We start from the raw sequence: 17,516 nt of genomic DNA on the forward strand, positions 1-17,516 counted from the left end.
AACGGAGTTCCGGCACCTTTTTTGGATGGAACCTTGTAGGGTAGGCAAGATGGGTTGTATGATGTGTGTGAGTTCCGGCACCTTTTTCTTTTACAAAAAATGCACTGGTCTTAAGGTACATTAGCAAAGGAACTAATTAAGTCTTTTACAGTAGGTTTAAATTGTTAACTTTTTGAAATTAATATAAGATTATAGAACTTTAGATAACTACAACAATCAGTTCCTCGGATCAATCTCAAAACCACAAAGGCAAGTGGGTGGAAGTTGGGAAGAGAGGAAAAGCAAATACAAGTAATACAAGTTTCATTTAGTGATGGTTTGAAGTTATAACAACCTAAAAAAGTGACACGACCATTTTTCACACTTACAACCATTGCAATCTTCTGACAAGCAAAATCAGTGCGGAATCTGGATTCACTTAACGATGTTACTAACTTCAGTTAACAACTGTGACAGTAAAAGGTAAAATTGGACAAATGTTTCAATTTCTCAAACAGAAATTTGGGGTTCGATTGTCTCGGACTACCTGTAAAGGCGGCACAACACCCTCCCACACACCAGTATCTCTGTTTTCTATTAACGTTGGAACCAGATATATTATTATTAAACGAAATTGATAACTTCCCAATTTAGTGTTCTCTCAAGTATAAAACTGAATGTCTCGGAATGTTTTCTTTGACTGGAAACAAACACCCCAATCCTCCCTCCTCGACTTCAATAAGCTATTTCTGCGGCACAGTTGTTTTTTTTTTATTATTATTATTATTATTATTATTATTATTATTATTATTATTATTATTATTATTATTATTGTTATTGTTATTGTTGTTGTTATTATTATTATTATTAATTATAATTATTATTATTATTATTATTATTATTATTATTAATTCAATTTGTTGATTTTTTTAAAAAAGGAAGAATTAAAAAGCGCCGCGGGAAAAAAAAAAATTTTTCCCCGTACAGGCAATTGTTAAGACAGCCTCCCCGGCTCCATTCGGGACACACGTGACGGAAATCGACTCCTTTTCCTATTTCCGGTGAGCGATGCGCCTGCGCCCGCAGAGGCACGTGAGAAGGTATCGCTGATGTACCATTATGGTGAGTGCCCGCTTCCTTTTGCCGCTCGTGCAGCTTTTCGCCCCCCCCCCTCGCTGCTCGTCCCGCCTCTCCCCTCCCCCTCTGCGGCTTTCCTCGGGGAGGGAAAATAGCCGGTGCGGCCCCCGCCTGAAGCCCTGTCGGCCATTCCGCGGGCGGTTGAGGCTGAGGCCGAGATGATAGGAAGGGGAAAGCAGCATGGGAGGAGGGGGCAGTCCTTTTTGCGGTTGTTTTTTTTTTGGCTACTTGGGGCAGGGGGGGCGGTTTTTGCGTTTGCTGTCAAGCGACAAATTGATCGTGGCTGCTTAGGGAATCCGCGTTTCCCGAGCTTCCCGTTTCCCCAAGGGTCGGGGTTGTTGTTTTTTTCTCCCCCTCCGTCCGTAAGCTGCTGAAAAAAGGCGATCCATAATGGTCTAGTAATGGAGAGCGATTGCAGCGCGTTTTCCAAGTCGGGCCCCCCCCTTCCTCCCCCCAGCTATTTGCGAGAGATACCGTGGAAACTTCCCGTGAATATCTTGCTGGGTGAGTATAGCCATGTTTAGGGCAGGAATTTCTGTCTGTTTGAACTATGCAGCATGTGAGCGTTCAGGTTGTGCAAAAGCCAAAATGTAGGATGTAGCTTAAGCACATTTCTTTCTTTCTTTCTTTCTTTCTTTCTTTCTTTCTTTCTTTCTTTCTTTCTTTCTTTCTTTCTTTCTTTCTTTCTTTCTTTCTTTCTTTCTTTCTTTCTTTCTTCTATATATATCTGCTTTTTATTCGTAAGCTTCTCAATTTGCGGTGCATGTTTTATTTCGTTTTCCCCTGCACACACACACACACATATTATATTATATTATATTATATTATATTATATTATTATATTACATTATATTATATTATTATATTATATTATTATATTATATTATATTATATTATATTAATTATATTATATTATATTATTATATTATATTTATTATATTATATTTATTATATTATATTATATTCGCTTCTCAATTTGCGGTGCATGTTTTATTTCGTTTTCCCCTGCCCCCTCTTCCACCCACTAAAACTAAATCACTAAGGGGAAAGTGGAGCACCACGTGCTGAATTTCAGAATTTAAAACGGCAAGACTCGAAGGAGTTTACCATGAGACAAAACAGCATCAAGAGCAAGAACTAGAATGAGATGTCTAAATTGCGCGTCCCTTAAGAATTTTTTTTTAAATCTGAGCAAGATAGCAAAGTTTAGAAAATAAAAGAAGCAACTAAAGACTAATCGCATGCTCTCATTAACTAGGTGGCCATCTTGGGGGGGGAGGGGAATCAGTTTAGCCATGGTATAGTTTTCTGTTGCTGACGGATTTATACTTATATCTTTAGAGGATTTTCTTGGCTTTAAAATGTGCTCTACTAGTGTCATTAATATTAATATTTTCTCCATTTTTTTACTAACGTTAAATAGCTCAAGAGAAAATTCCTATTTTTTTCTACCTGTAGAAAAATATAAAAAGTACATAGTAAAACGTACATTATTACTGCATCCAGATTTTTTGTAGCTCTGTGAATGTTAGCATTTTTACATTTAGTTTACTGACTACAATAAATATATGTAATTCATTGTTTGAACATAAATTGGAAAACTGCATTATATATTTGATTGGAACAACTTTTTGATGAGTTTTACCATAACATTTTTAAGGGAACACCACAAAAAGATGTCATAATAAAAAATGATGCTCCATCAACATTACTGTTAGAGAAGCATGCAGACTATATAGCTGCTTATGGAATGAAGAAAGATGATTATGTGAGTATTCTGTTAACATGTTAACAGAAATAGTATTTAGCTCTCTTTAGAGTGGATGAGTGTGTATGTGTGTATATATGGAATATAATAGGGTTTTTATTTTTTAGTTAATTTGTTAAATGTTTATACTGCCCATTTACACTATGAGGCAACTCTTATAAAAATTGCAGATGGTTTCTTTAGGTCAGTGATGTAATCTGGCATGTATTATCTGACTTCAGAGCTGTAGAAGTCTTTAGAATGACACTGAGACCTAAAAAACCTGTTTTTACATTAATTTGAACATTTTTAATGTTTAATACTTAGCTCTGCTTTTCAAATGTTGCTTTGTTTAAAAATTTGAAATGAAATAAAATGCTACTTTAGCCCATTGTAAGGGTTAATTATAGGCAATGTTAGCTGATGATAGCCAAAATCCAAAGGAATCTAATAGCACCTTTCCAAGCTAACAGATTTTATTAAAATGCATAAGCTTTGGGGAACTACAATCAGTTTCATGGAGTAATTAAGGTGATGTAGATTTAAATTGGATGAGATAGGGGGTGGGTGAGGAGGGAAAGACAAGATGGTTACGAAGGTATGAGACAGACTACCAGTATTTATCATTTAACAACTGTCAGTTTAAGGATTTGTACGTTCACAATTGTTAGTTTAGTCAAAGAATGTATAATTGGGAACTTCTTAGCGCCTAAGTATATATTCATGCTCCCTTTTATGCTTCTTTAGATTAGAAACTAATTTAAATGTGATATACATATTTCAGGAATACTGTATGTCAGAATATTTAAGAATGAGTGGTGTCTATTGGGGATTGACAGTAATGGATCTCATGGGGCAACTTCATCATATGAACAAAGAAGAAATTCTGGTATTTATCAAATCTTGCCAACATGAATGTGGTGGAATAAGTGCCAGCATAGGCCACGATCCTCATCTTTTATATACGTTAAGTGCTGTTCAGGTAAACACATATATTATTTATACAGATTCACTAATGGCTTATCCATAGTGTAATGCCTAAGTGAATTTTTTTCAAGGCTCCAAGATCCGATTTTTTTATTTTTTAAAGATTCCTTACATTTATTGACTTTTTCTTAGATTCAGCATTATTTGTTGTTGGCTAAAAAGCAATGCTGTCTGTTTTTCACAAAATCTAAAATAAATGGTTCAGCTTATTTTTTTTTTTGTTGGGGAAATGTAAAGTACAGTTTATGAGTTTATGTTAGAAACATCAGTATTAGTATTATAAGACATGAGATATAATGATATTTCACTCAAATCAAGTTTGGATAAATTCCCATAACTGAAGAGTACTGATGCTTCTAACACAAAGCATTATAGTTTCTTAGGTCAGTGATGAAACAATGTTTTATCTGAATCTGCAGTTGATGTGGTTTAACATTCAGCTCTAGAATTACTCTGAGACCTGAGAACTTTAAAAAAAACAATTTATGCATTAGATTTCTGGATTTTTGTCAGGGCAACTTAATTATTGAATCTTAATTCAAAATGCCAGGATATCTTAGACCTGGATAAATAAATCTGCTGCCTTCAGATTATATCTCACATCACATTAACCAACACAAACTATACTAACATTAGGTTAATCAGCAATGATCAAATTAAATCCCAGGTTTCAAAAATTCTTATATGTTTGTTAATAAATTCTATTTTACACTAATTGTTTCTCATGTACACAAGCATAAAAACATGGAATAATGTCATACAACTGTTAGCTGTATAATTAAAATTAATGCTGTAAATGTTCTTGATAATCGATACATTTATAGTGGCCTTTTGAATTCCCTTAAATTAAAAAGATTGTATTAGTGGAAACAATTACTATAGACAGTTTGAAAAAAATATTATGAAAATAATGCTACTTGCATATCAATGATCATTTAGTGCAAGGGTGTCAAACTTGATGTGTCGCGACATATCGTTACTTTTTTCCCATTGCTGGAGCTGGGGTGAGCACAGCCTCCGAATGATGCAACCGGCCTGTAGGCCGGCAGTTTGACACCCCTGATTTAGTGGTTTAGAATTATGAAATAATTGAGTTTTTAAGTCAAAAGACACAGGTTGGGTCCAATCTGTCATATGTATAGTCATTGAAAACAGTAAAACCTATTAGCCATGACTTAAGTTTCCATTGATTTACATAAATCTTTAATTGAAATTAAGTATGGGCTATAACTCATGGGCATAATTGGAAACTTGAATGTGTGTAAATATTTTATATTGGAGGTAGTAAAAAAGGGAAAACAGGATTGGAATTTTTTTTTGTAACATTTCAGGCTAATGTAAAATAAAATTCTAATTAAAATAGTTGGATCGTTTTCAAATATATAAATATGTTCTTGGGTATTTTTATATTCTAAAATTTTAATATGACTTTATTTTCTAGATTCTTACTCTGTATGACAGTCTGGATGTTGTTGATGTAAATAAAATTGTTAGTTATGTAAAAAGCTTACAGAAGGAAGACGGATCATTTGCTGGAGACATTTGGGGTAATTTTTAGAAGTATATTGATTTCCATTCTGATGAAAGATTTAAAAATCATAATTCAAGAGAATGTGATGGTATTTCCACATATTTTTTCTGAATTGTAGTTACTTAGATCTATGATGAGATTTTATATACATCTGACTAAATGTGATGTGTCACATTTTAGCTCTAGAATTACTCTGAGATCTGAGAAATATTGCTTAAAACTAATGATTACCATTTTTGCATCAGCACAATTACTTTTTATCACACACTTATGGTGAAAATACAGTTTTGGCTGTACAATTCTGTGTAAATTTAACAGCAATAAGACCTGTGTTTAAATAGGAATTTGTATATATAGGATTGAAATTTTAATTTGTTAAAAATTTACCTTTAAATACAATTATTGCTTAAAAGCATGTTCTTATTTGGGAATATTCATATAAACAAGCTATCCTTGTCTGTGATTTGATTTGATACATAAATACATGTTTTATTTTTGTATTTCTGAGCTTAACTTACATTGTAATTTTTTTTCATGTAATGTTTATAGCTTCTTTTATTTCTTCCTCTAGGAGAAATTGATACTAGGTTTTCATTTTGTGCAGTAGCAACCTTAGCCCTTCTGGTAAGTGGTTTGAAACAAATATACACTGAAATGGTCATGATATGCTTTCAAATAATATGTATTTTGTTTTACTGGACATTTTAAAGAACTTCCCATAATATTATTAGAAATGTAACATTTTAAAATATTCCTAGAATGGAATATGCAAGGAACTGAGGCTAAAAAAATTAAAATTTCAAGTTTGAAAATGGTATTATCTTCAGATTGAAGGTAAAGGAATAATTATAGTAAATGGAAAAAAAGACCATCTTTCTACCACACACAAAAAAATCCTGTAGTATTCAGTAGATGTCTTCAGTCCTTTGAGTACATTATTAACATTAATTAGTTTTGACAAATGCTGTGTCTGCATTCAGAGCTCCTTGTTCATTCAGGCACTGGAAATTATGAATTTTCTAAATTGTAGAGCAATGAATAATGGAAATTAATTGAGTTCACTTTGGAATATTTCTGTAACTTTAGAAGTGTCAAATTGAGTAGAAAGTCATTGAAGAAGAAACACCTCTCTATTATACTCTGCAGAGGACAGTTGTATTTTCCTCTGCCAAGTTGAGTGAACATCAGTGCTTAGTTGGGTTTTGTCAAAATAATAATTTTAAATTTCCTGCTTTTCAGGGGAAGTTGGATGCAATTGATATGGACAAAGCGGTAGATTTTGTGTTATCTTGTATGAATTTTGATGGAGGATTTGGTTGTAGACCAGGATCTGAATCTCATGCAGGACAGGTAAATTGTGATTAAAGCTTAGCAATAACATGCTAAATTAATTGTCTTTGCTTTTAAGATTTTTTTTAAGTATTCATTACTCCCCTAAATATTAGACATTCTAAAACCTTCTGCATATTGTTATCAAAAACCTAGGTAAGGGAAATCTTTCTAAGAAGGAAAGTAAGCATATGATATTAATAACATCCATTGACCCGGTGTATCTCTTATCGATAAATTTAAGTTCCATTTTTTTATTTTTAAATATTACTCGGTTAAATCAGTTTCATATTTTAATACTTAAAATTTAAAGTATGATAGCTAGAAGTTGGAGATTTAATTTGCTGTATTTATTATATAAATAATTGATATCCCACATTGTATTTTTCCTTTGTTTTATCTTAATAGTTTTCTAAAACAGACATGAACTTTATATCTGTAATTTTAGATCTATTGTTGCACAGGATTTCTGGCTATAGCTGGCCAGTTACACCAAATAAATGCTGATCTTCTAGGATGGTGGCTTTGTGAACGTCAATTGCCATCTGGTGGCCTTAATGGAAGACCAGAAAAGGTATAAATTTGTGTGTATTTTGTTTTTCAGAATTTCATAGTTTGAGATGAAGGAGAATTTTGTGAAAAGTGACTGATTGGTTCCAGATATGTATAAAATTGTTGTAAGATAGTATTTGGAATTCATTGATAACTCCATGAACACTTTCTATTTTTAGCAAAGATCCTCGATTCCATAGAGTTGGTTATTTTCTTTATGCATTTGCAAATAACCTTGAAACATTAGTCTAGACCAGAGGTCCCCAACCTTTTGGGCACCAGGGACCAGTTCCGTGGAGAAAGGTTTTTCCACGGACCGGAGAGCGCATGGTTTTTTGTGCTGCCTACAAATAGGGCTTCACTTGTTTGTGCGGCCCCGGTTGCTGGCATGCTGCGGCCCAGTACTGGTCCACGGACCAGGAGTTGGGGACCCCTGGTGTAGACTAAACCTACACAACATACAACCCATCAAGCAGTGTTGGGTCTCTTCTAGACATTCAACAAAAGTGAATAACAGTAAAGTAATTTTCTCCTGCCTTTGTCCATGAGGTAACGCTTGGATGGTGTATCTATTCATTGGTTTGGGGAATAGATTTGACAGATAAACTATTTCTTATGTATCAAATTTATCAAAGACAGAGATCAGCTTCATCAGTGTTTTGTGACTGGGAACTATAGTGCTAGAGTTTCCCTATGTCTATATAATACTATATATTGGCTTATTATACTTCCATTAATCCAATATTTCTACCTTTTGTAGAAATCCCTTTTACCTTTTTCAAATGTATTTATTTTATTTATTTTATTTTATTTAATTTGTATACCACCCTTCTCCCGAAGGACTCAGGGCAGTGAACAGGGCAATAAATACCAAAAATACAAAATACAAAAATTAAAAACATTAAACCATAGTGCCCAAATACAATAAATAAATTACTTAAAAACAATAATTAAAACCCCAAACCCATCAGTATCCTGTTTATTATTAGATACTTTTTTATTGTCCAGGCAATTGGAAAAATCATTTGTGATTTTCCAGGCATTTGCAATCTGATACTCTTTTTCTTTAAACAGAAACAATCCAATCCATACTTTTTAGGAAATTGCAAGTCCATGCATGTGTGTATATTTTAATGCATTCACATACCACAATAAAATCCCTTCTCACCCTGCTAAGGCATAAGATACTAGTTAAAACAATGGCTGAATTACACAGAGCACTAAACTGCAAAGCAACTACATTATGACTTCATTCAAACATAGTCATTGTGAAACATTTATAATTCTAATTAAGCATTTAGAAAATAGGCAGCAAGAACATTTCAAGAGTCACTGTAAATTTATAATGTTATACTTTTTAAGACTGTTTTAATCTATCCATTTATAGTCATCTTGTTTTTTCTCCCAAAATTTTCTGATAGATGAAAAATAACAAGCATAATAAATTAATATTAAGGAAGCTTTGTATAGCTTAAATTTAATTGTGCATGTTTGGTAAAACAAATACTCAAAAAATTTTCTGCACAGTGGCAGAAGGAACAGACTTCCCCTGCTTTGTGTTATTTTTATTCAGGGAAAATATCTTAGACATAAATCACATTATTCTTGCTCTTAACAATCACAATTGCCCTAACATACTCTGCTGTCTTTTCATTTATCAGTTACCAGATGTATGTTACTCATGGTGGGTATTAGCATCTCTGAAGATAATTGGCAGATTGCACTGGATTGACAGAGAGAAATTATGCAATTTTATCTTGGCTTGCCAGGATGAGGAAACTGGAGGATTTGCTGACAGACCGGGAGATATGGCAAGTAGTCTCAAATAGTTTTGATTTTACTAAATCATATAGCGGTGTTTGATGCTTAAAAACAAATGTGCATTTATTTCATATCTAGAAATCTATAACAAATAATAGTATAATTTAAGGGATTTTTTTTCTTTTCAAATTAGATTAGTTCCGCTTTAGCGGATGATCTGAAGATGACTATGATTACATTTTGTTTCTAATTATAAATAGTAACTATTAGGGAGATTTGTTACCAGAATCAAGGGTATAGCTAATCAAATACTTTGGAAATCTTGAACCAGTTAGAGGAAGTCTCTCTCTTTATAAAACTTCTGAATAATGTATCTCTTGAAGATGTAACAGAAATGCTTCCAAGTGAATGCCAATAAATATAACCTTTAATCCTTGCCAAGATTTTATCCTAATCTGACTTTGCATATTATTTTAATTCAGAATGAGAAGTGGGGATACTGCAAGGGAAACCACTAGCCTATAAATATATTGTCAAAATATGTGGGGCCCTTCTAAGGTTAATAAAAATGGACAGGTTTAGCTTCACATTTAGTGTAGAAGTACATCTTCCTGTCCAGAAAAAGTACACATATAGGTTAGATAACTAAGAAATCTCCTTTTGGAGTACATGGGTAGCAGGGAATAGCGCTTTGCTGGCATTGCAGACATTTTGTGAATGGCTTAAGCCCTCAAGTCATGTTATAAATAGCCGGTACTGCCACAACATTAAAATGTATACCTGAAATGGAAATACATTTCATTCCAAGTCCAAAATAAACTACAAATAGTTCTCGGCTTACAACCATTTGTTCAGCAAGCATTCAGAACTACAGTGGTGCTGAAAGAAGGAACTTAAGACCTGTGCCTAAAGTTACAGCCATTGCCAAAACCAAGGTATATCATGCATGGAACATTATACTTACGTTCCCAGCCCAGTCTAGGATCCCATAGCTGCACTGAATTTCAAATTTAGAGGGATAAAATAACAAATGATGAAGACATTCCCTACCATAAGATTGGAATATAGTAATTTCAACCTATATCATGTTTAGACTTCTCTGAATTTTAGCATTATCACACCACAAATTTTAGGTGCCCTGTTCCTTTCCCTCCACATTTTAAAGTATGTATCTGGGAATTAAAACTAATTTTTTAGTCCCAGATATAGCTAAAATAGTATTGTTGATATATTGTATTCTGGCTAATTAGTTTGCATTTCCTTTGGTTAAAATACTTTAATCTCTTCCTGGTTTTCTAAAATTGTGTAGTTAATAAGATGTGTATTACCACTGCTCTCTGTTTTAATTTGAATCTTCAAATTTATTTGGCGCAGAAAGCCGCCTAATCTTTTAAAATATATTACCCCATGGAAAGTAATATTTTCAATAAATATACCTTAATATGTTCTAGGTGGATCCATTTCACACCTTGTTTGGTATCGCTGGACTATCATTATTGGGTGAAGAGCAAATTAAGCCTGTAAATCCTGTGTTTTGTATGCCTGAAGACATCCTTCAAAGAATAAATGTACAGCCTGAACTTATTAGCTAGGGTACAGTATATATAAAATACTTTAATCAGCAGCTTTGAATTTTTCCATCTAGGCATTTCTAAATGTGTTTACATTATAAATTGCCACTTTACTGTAAGCACTATCATTTTGTACATGAGTACTGTAAACAAAGTAAATAAACTAACTGTGACATGTACTTGAGGTTTTCAGTAACAAATTATGTATTTAAGTATTTCACCTCCAGTGCTGCTTCACTTTCAAAATAACATACTGTGTTAGGTGCAGTAGATAAATACTTGAATTATGATTATGATACAATCATTCATCCATCTGGGTGACAGGCAACAAGTACTAGTTAGTAAATTGTCCTGGGTATTCTTTCTATTGATAGAAATTTACTTGCTTATTTTGCCAGTGACACTTCATGCTCTTGAATGCCCCTTCAGAATATGCGATAATTTTTAAAATCCAGTTTAATTTATTGTCAAACCATAATAGTAGAAATACAGTGGTATCCACATAGTTACTCTCTATTAGTGACATTATTTAATGAAAACTAATCATACAATTACAATGTAACCTGGTTTAATTAATGGCCTTGTTGAATTGTACAACTTGTTTTCTTTGCTCTATAATATTTATTGTACAATGTGGCTTGAATCCCAATTTTAGTAGATACGGAATAATTGTATATATTCAAGAATAAAGTTGTATAAGATTGTTTTCTGCAAGAGAAAATATTTGTTTCCACTAGAGTTCTAGAAGAACCTCCATTTTATGTGTCACAAAATTTGTAAGTTGACTGAAATCAAAGTAAAAAAATTAGTTTCTGCTTAAAACAATTTAAAGTTCATTATAATTATAGACATATTTCTCCATGGTCCACTGAAAATGAGAAATTTTCAGGCTTGCATTTTTGTTTTCAAAAAAGTTACAGTATCACACAGATTTTTTTAAAAAATCAAATATTTAGGTTCTAGGCTTTATGCTTTATATGACTCATGCACATTAGACCTAGAAAGGCAACAATTGTTAAACCAGAGATATTCATGCTATGTAGCAGATCTGTACAGGTGGTCCTTTGGTTACAATCACTTGTTCAGCAACAATTCAAACTCATGACATCGTGAACAAGTAAATCTTCAGATTTCTGGCTACTGCAGTGTATCATAGTCATGTGATCACAATCTGGATCCTTGGTAACATGCTCGTGATCAAGTCACCGCAAACCTTAGTCACATGAATCATGATTTCCAACATTCCCTGTTAGTTTCCAACAAGTCAATGGAGAAGCCAACATGAAGTCGGACGTTATGGTCATGTGAGATCCTTGCTTAATTATGGCAATTCAGAACTACTGTTGGTAAGCAGTACAGTCACATGACTTCACTGCAACCACATCCCTTAGTGACGGCAATTCCAGTCCCAATTGCTGTAAACCGAGCACTAGCTATATATTTTCAAAGTTGTATTTGATAACTTTTTTCCAATAGCTAAAAGCACAACGAGATGGGAAAGTGGATTCTTAGCACAGTGGAATCTGTGCTTGTGCCATGTGCAACTACAAAATTAAATATTCAGGTCCATGTCAGCTCTGACCTTTACCAATAGAAGGTTATCATTTGCTTTCAGTCTGTGGACAAAGATGGAATATTAAAATGGCTACAAATTACACTATTCCCAGCCATACAATTTCTTTCCATTTTTCATTCTGTGCCATATGGAAGGAGAAAGTAAAATGTTGCTAAAAAACAAAACCAATCTTTTCTGCAGTAGTCAATTTCTAAACCTTAATTTTTAAAGAACTATACCCAGTTACTTCAAGTGTGGCCTAACACCAACCAAGATGGCTGCTTCCAATGAAACTGAATTGTATTAGGTCATCTGGTCAAACAAGGATGAGTCATGCAAACGTGCCCATTACTTTTCTGAACCAATAATCTTATGTTTATTTAAAATTTGCCTTATTGAAAATCAGAATTTCTGGTACTAATGACTAAAGTACACTGCTGCTAAACTGGCTTCAAAGAATATCACCATCCATTTGTACTGAAGAAAATTGTCCATTATCGATCAAATGGCAACTGCTGCATTTTTTAATTTTGGTTTTCTTTATCAATGTATTTGGAAAGATGTTCCACCTGTCTCATTTTTCATCTCTTTAATTTTATCTTCATCTTGCTGAATTAGATTTTTTTTATTTTTTTTATTTTAATCCCATTTATATCCCGCCCTTCTCCGAATACTCAGGGCGGCTTACAATTTAAGCACAGCAATAGCTTAGCAATAGCCTTCATTCTATGTATATGCCTGCTTATTAGGGCTTTCGCCCCCCCCCAAGCGGCATTACAAAGTCAGCTTATTGCCCCCAACAATCTGGGTCCTCAGATTAGGCTGAAGTTGCAAGCAAGAATTAGGAATTGGAGTTTGAATATTGTATTTCCCCTATAAGTGCCAGAAAAGGATATATGCAAGGAAATGTTACACTATTGCATAAAGATCAGTATTTAGATTGCCAAATAAAAATGCAGTGTCTTGGTAGTTTGACTGAATACAAAGTAAAGCTCAAGATGCAATATGTAGCTCTTCAAAACAGCATTAAAACAATCTGGTTTAAGCCAGAACTCCAAATTGCAGGATTCCGTGACAGGCGCTCTCCCATCACTTACTCATTTGTAAACCAAACATTCAGTTCAGGCTTAATCAAGTCCAGTTTTTCCGATAGGCCTTGATTAATATTGCATTTTTGGTTTTACTTCATCAAAAAATGGCTGAACTAAGGATATGCAATCTTCGTCTCCAATAATGCAAGCAGGCTACTGATGAATCTGAGAGGAAGGCTCTTATTCTGGACAAAACCACATAAAATTATGCCTGTGATTTCCCTTAGTTCTAAATCGCACCCTTGCTATAAAGGTAACCAGTGTTACTGCCTACGCCAGGGGTAGGCAACCTCGGCTCTTTTATGACTCATGGACTTCAACTCCCAGAATTCCTGAGTCAGCTATGCTGACTCAGGAATTCTGGGAGTTGAAGTCCATGAGTCATAAAAGAGCCGAGGTTGCCTACCCCTGGCCTAGGAAGTTTCCTTTAAGAAAAAAAAGTACCTTTAAAAAGTACAACTCTGAGCTAGGGTTTCTTAAAGCCCGTAAGCTGTGCGGAGTTGCCATTCCGATCATCTGAAAGCGACGATAACGTTACATTTCGTTTGGAGAAAAGATTTCTCAGAAAAGAGAGTGGACCTGCTGAAAGCCTCCACAGTTAAGGGTGCTTTTTCTGCTGGGTTGTACATTTTCGAGATATGGTTGAAAACGTTTAGGGGTGCCATACTTAAAACCACACTTTCTAATGTTCACCTGTGTAAAGAAAGTTCCTCCCCCCCCCCCCAAGGTGGAGGAAGCTCCGATGAGAATTTGTCACTTCGCGAAATCCATTAAATTGAAGCACCCCTCTTTGCAGCTTGAAATAGCACAGTCCGCTCTCGGCAGTCGAGGCGCGGGCTGACTTTTGAATCGCCTCAGGAGCGAACGGCGGGCGGAGGGTGTCTTTAAGCCTTCCTCGGGCCGGGCTTCCTAGAGGCGATCCCTGAATCAAGTGGATCATGGAGGAGGCGTCGGCCGCTTCCACCTCTTATTCGGGCCGCTGCTCGTCGTCTCCTCGCCCCGAGCGCCAGCCCCGTTACCAGTTTGGTCTGCAAGAGACGCCGGGGAGCGGCGGAGGCGCGGGCTTGACCGATGAGTCTTCTCACCCTCAGCGGGGGAAAACGGCCGTCTGGGGCCCCAATGGCGCCGTGGCTTTCCCTCGGAGAGGGTTGGAAGGTGGGGCATGGCTCGCAGAAGGTCCGATCCCAGCCTCTGAACAGCGGGAAAACCTCAATCCCCAACTCACAATTTCAAGGCTTCTCTCACAAGGAAGCATTAGCAGCAACTTAACATGGCTGTCTTCTCAAAGTTTAGATCACTTTGTAACCATTTCTTTTTCCAGTTCTTGAATGGGTAAAGCTGTAAAGATTCAATTGTTTGTTGATTAGGCTTCTGTCCCACCTTTATTACTATATAAGTAACTGGTGATATTACCTACTTAGGGTAATGAAACAATAATAATAATAATAATAATAATAATAATAATAATAATAATAATAATAATAATAACAACAACAACAACAACAACAACAGCAACAGCAACAGCAACAATAATAGCAACAATAATAACAATATCAACAATAACAACAACAATATAATAATAATAATAATAATAATAATAATAATAATAATAATAATTAATAATAATAATAAGTTGGAAGGGACCTTGGAGGTCATCTAGTTTAACCCCTTGCTCAGGCAGGAAACCCTATACCATTTCAGGCAAATGGCTGTCCAGTCTCTTCTTAAAAACTTCCAGTGTTGGAGCATTCACCACTTCTGGAGGCAGGTTGTTCCACTGGTTACTTGTTCTAACTGTCAGGAAGTTTCTCCTTAGTTCTAGGTTGCTTCTCTCCTTGACTAGTTTCCATCTGTTGCTTCTTGTTCTGCCTTCAGGTGCTTTGGAGAATAGCTTGACTCCCTCTTCTTTGTGGCAGCCCCTGAGATATTGGAACACTGCTATCATGTCACCCCTCACCCTTCTCTTCGTTAAACTACACATACCCAATTCCAGCAACCGTTCCCTATATGTTTTAGCCTCCAGTCCACCAATCATCTTTGTTGCTCTTCTCTACCCTTTCTAGAGTCTCAACATCTTTTTTACATCGTGGTGACCTGCATGAAAACAAGCAAGCTCAGAGAGCACCAAGGACCCCTCATTTCAACCCTGAGCTACAAATATTCTCCATTGGCACAAAATATTCCTCCCTCTCTCCTTCCTATTTTCTCCACAACATCCACAATTCGTTGGCTGAGAGAGCAACTGGCCAAAAGTCATCCAGTGGGATTTTAGGCTTCTTCTGACTCCTCTAGTTATTAAGCATTTTATTACATTACAGTTCATAAGCTACCCCTCTTTTCTCTGCAAGAACAGGCTTAGGAGGTGTCCTGGAATCACTTAGTGACATTTTATGGCTGAGGAGAGGGCTTGTTTCTCCTTTATGGCAATCCCATGTTTTAAACACACTGCTGGCTCTCTGTATTGATCTGATCACACATCTGACTTGTTAATCCTTGAGAGCTGAATACTGGAATGAGGAATTTTATCTTGGCAAAATTATTCCAAAATTAGCTTTTTGTATTTTTTTTAATTATGAATAAATAAAGATACACGGCATATATATTAAGATAACATATGCCCTAAATGAGGGAAAGAACACATTTTTTTCAAACATGGATAAAATATATAATTACTGTGTTGGACAATTTGCAACACTATTTGGTGGTGTTAAAATTCTGAAATAAACTAAGCCGTATTAAATATCTAATAATTTGAGGCTATATTTATAAATATGCACACACTTTAAATGAATGACTAATTGAGGATCTGATAGGTAGAAAATAAAAGGTGGAATTCAAAGGAATGTCTAAACTAGGACATTAAAACTCTAAAAGGGCTTGGTTTCTTTCTAACAAACTTGAAAATGATTAAGCAGTTAGCGAGCAAGAAGATTCTGCTCAGTGATATTAAATTACAATTATTGACTCATTCAAAGCATGTATTTTTATAAGTGGCATAGTTTGTATGTGATGTTAAGGTAAAGTTACATAAATTTCTGAATATTGATTACTGCAATTTAAATTAGGTTATCTGTTTGTTTATTTGTTTTTACTGGATCTATTCTAAATCTGGCTCCAATCAATAGGATTATAACCGATGATATTCTACTAGCATAAAATTTTTATGACTAATGGAAATTTTTTCTCTCACACAAATGTCATATCTAGTCTTAATCTTAATGTAAGCCTTAATGTAAACGAATGGTACACAACTTCTAAATAAGCATGCATAGAATTATCCTACAAAACAAAGAAAAGTACATATTTTCTGCAATTTTATTGAAAAATATAAAATGGATCTTAAATGTATTATGGAGAGGCATTACTATTTGTAGCTAGTAGAGAAGTCACTATTTGTAGCTTTGCTTTCTAAGATTTCAGGCTAAATTTGGTAGCATTCAGGTTAACTTAGTTATACTTTAGATCCATTGAAAATAATGCGATTAAGTTATTAACTTGTTCTATTTGTTCAGTGAAACCATGTTTTCTTTATTTAATGAACCTAAGAATTTTATATATCTGTTCTGCTGTGTAATAAAAAAGGAGATCATTTTTGAGGTGAGCAGAACCTAGTAATTTAGGAAATAGACTTCTATACTTGGTAACATTGACAAGGAATACTTAGAAATTGATTAATGGATTGGCTCCATTTCATCTCCAATGTGAATGTCAGTAATCTGAAAATGTCATTAGCTAGTTTTCTGCAGTATCATAAGTGCCCCCAATTTTTAAAAATATAGGGAAAAAATTACCTTGAAAAGTTTAGAGCAGAGATCACCAACCTTTGATGGTTGGCAGACTGGAGGAAAAGGGAGGGAAAAGCATTTTACAGGTGCACGTGCTCGCACCACAAAGGGGGCAGGACTAGTGCTCATGTGATACTCGCTAGCCCTGCCCCATTCTTGTGTGGCACAGCACCTTGTTTCTGCACCCCGTGCCATGGCGGTGGCTGTTTTTACACCTTGAAGCATGACGGCGGCCCATTTTTGCGCCCTGAGGCACAGCAGTAGCCCATTTTTGTGCCCTGTGGCACAGCATCCTATTTTTGGGGCCCACGGCCACGGCACTAACACAAGTGCATGCGCAATGGCCAGCCTGTCGTGCGGCCCAGTGGCCAGTAGGGCACAGCCCACTACCAAGCCATGGCCCACAGGTTGGGGACCCCTAGTTTAGAGCTTTCATGAGAGGTAGATGATTTTCATTTTTTTACTATATTTAAGATATATTTTAATGTTGG

General features: G+C 35.1%; 2 protein-coding genes across 5 annotated transcripts in view; both read left to right on the top strand.

The window, feature by feature from the left end:
• Positions 1 to 413: 413 nt before the first annotated feature.
• RABGGTB (Rab geranylgeranyltransferase subunit beta) lies at positions 414 to 11,315 on the top strand. Of its 4 annotated transcripts, none has more exons than XM_081325834.1 (9): positions 414 to 1,101; positions 2,777 to 2,884; positions 3,648 to 3,752; positions 5,292 to 5,397; positions 5,953 to 6,005; positions 6,621 to 6,731; positions 7,159 to 7,284; positions 8,924 to 9,073; positions 10,475 to 11,315. In XM_081325834.1, exons 1-9 carry the CDS (start codon positions 1,099 to 1,101, stop codon positions 10,613 to 10,615), a joined length of 903 nt encoding a protein of 300 aa, XP_081181960.1. In that variant the 5' UTR covers positions 414 to 1,098; the 3' UTR covers positions 10,616 to 11,315. The 4 variants fall into 4 exon arrangements, with proteins under 4 accessions (XP_081181960.1, XP_081181958.1, XP_081181961.1 ...); XM_081325832.1 differs by having other exon boundaries at positions 416 to 1,101; positions 3,648 to 3,845; XM_081325833.1 differs by lacking the exon at positions 414 to 1,101 and adding an exon at positions 1,133 to 1,620 and having other exon boundaries at positions 3,648 to 3,845.
• A 2,863-nt stretch (positions 11,316 to 14,178) lies between these two features.
• Positions 14,179 to 17,516, top strand: part of MSH4 (mutS homolog 4) — a gene marked incomplete at its 5' end in the record, with an annotated part of 61,081 nt that continues 57,743 nt past the window's right edge. Inside the window, one exon of the mRNA XM_081323566.1 lies at positions 14,179 to 14,395. Within this exon, the coding sequence (XP_081179692.1) occupies positions 14,179 to 14,395 (217 nt within the window). The remainder of the gene's footprint in view (positions 14,396 to 17,516) is intronic.

The sequence above is a fragment of the Vipera berus genome, assembly GCF_964194415.1.
Source record: "Vipera berus genome assembly, chromosome: 3".
Lineage (NCBI taxonomy): Eukaryota > Metazoa > Chordata > Lepidosauria > Squamata > Viperidae > Vipera > Vipera berus.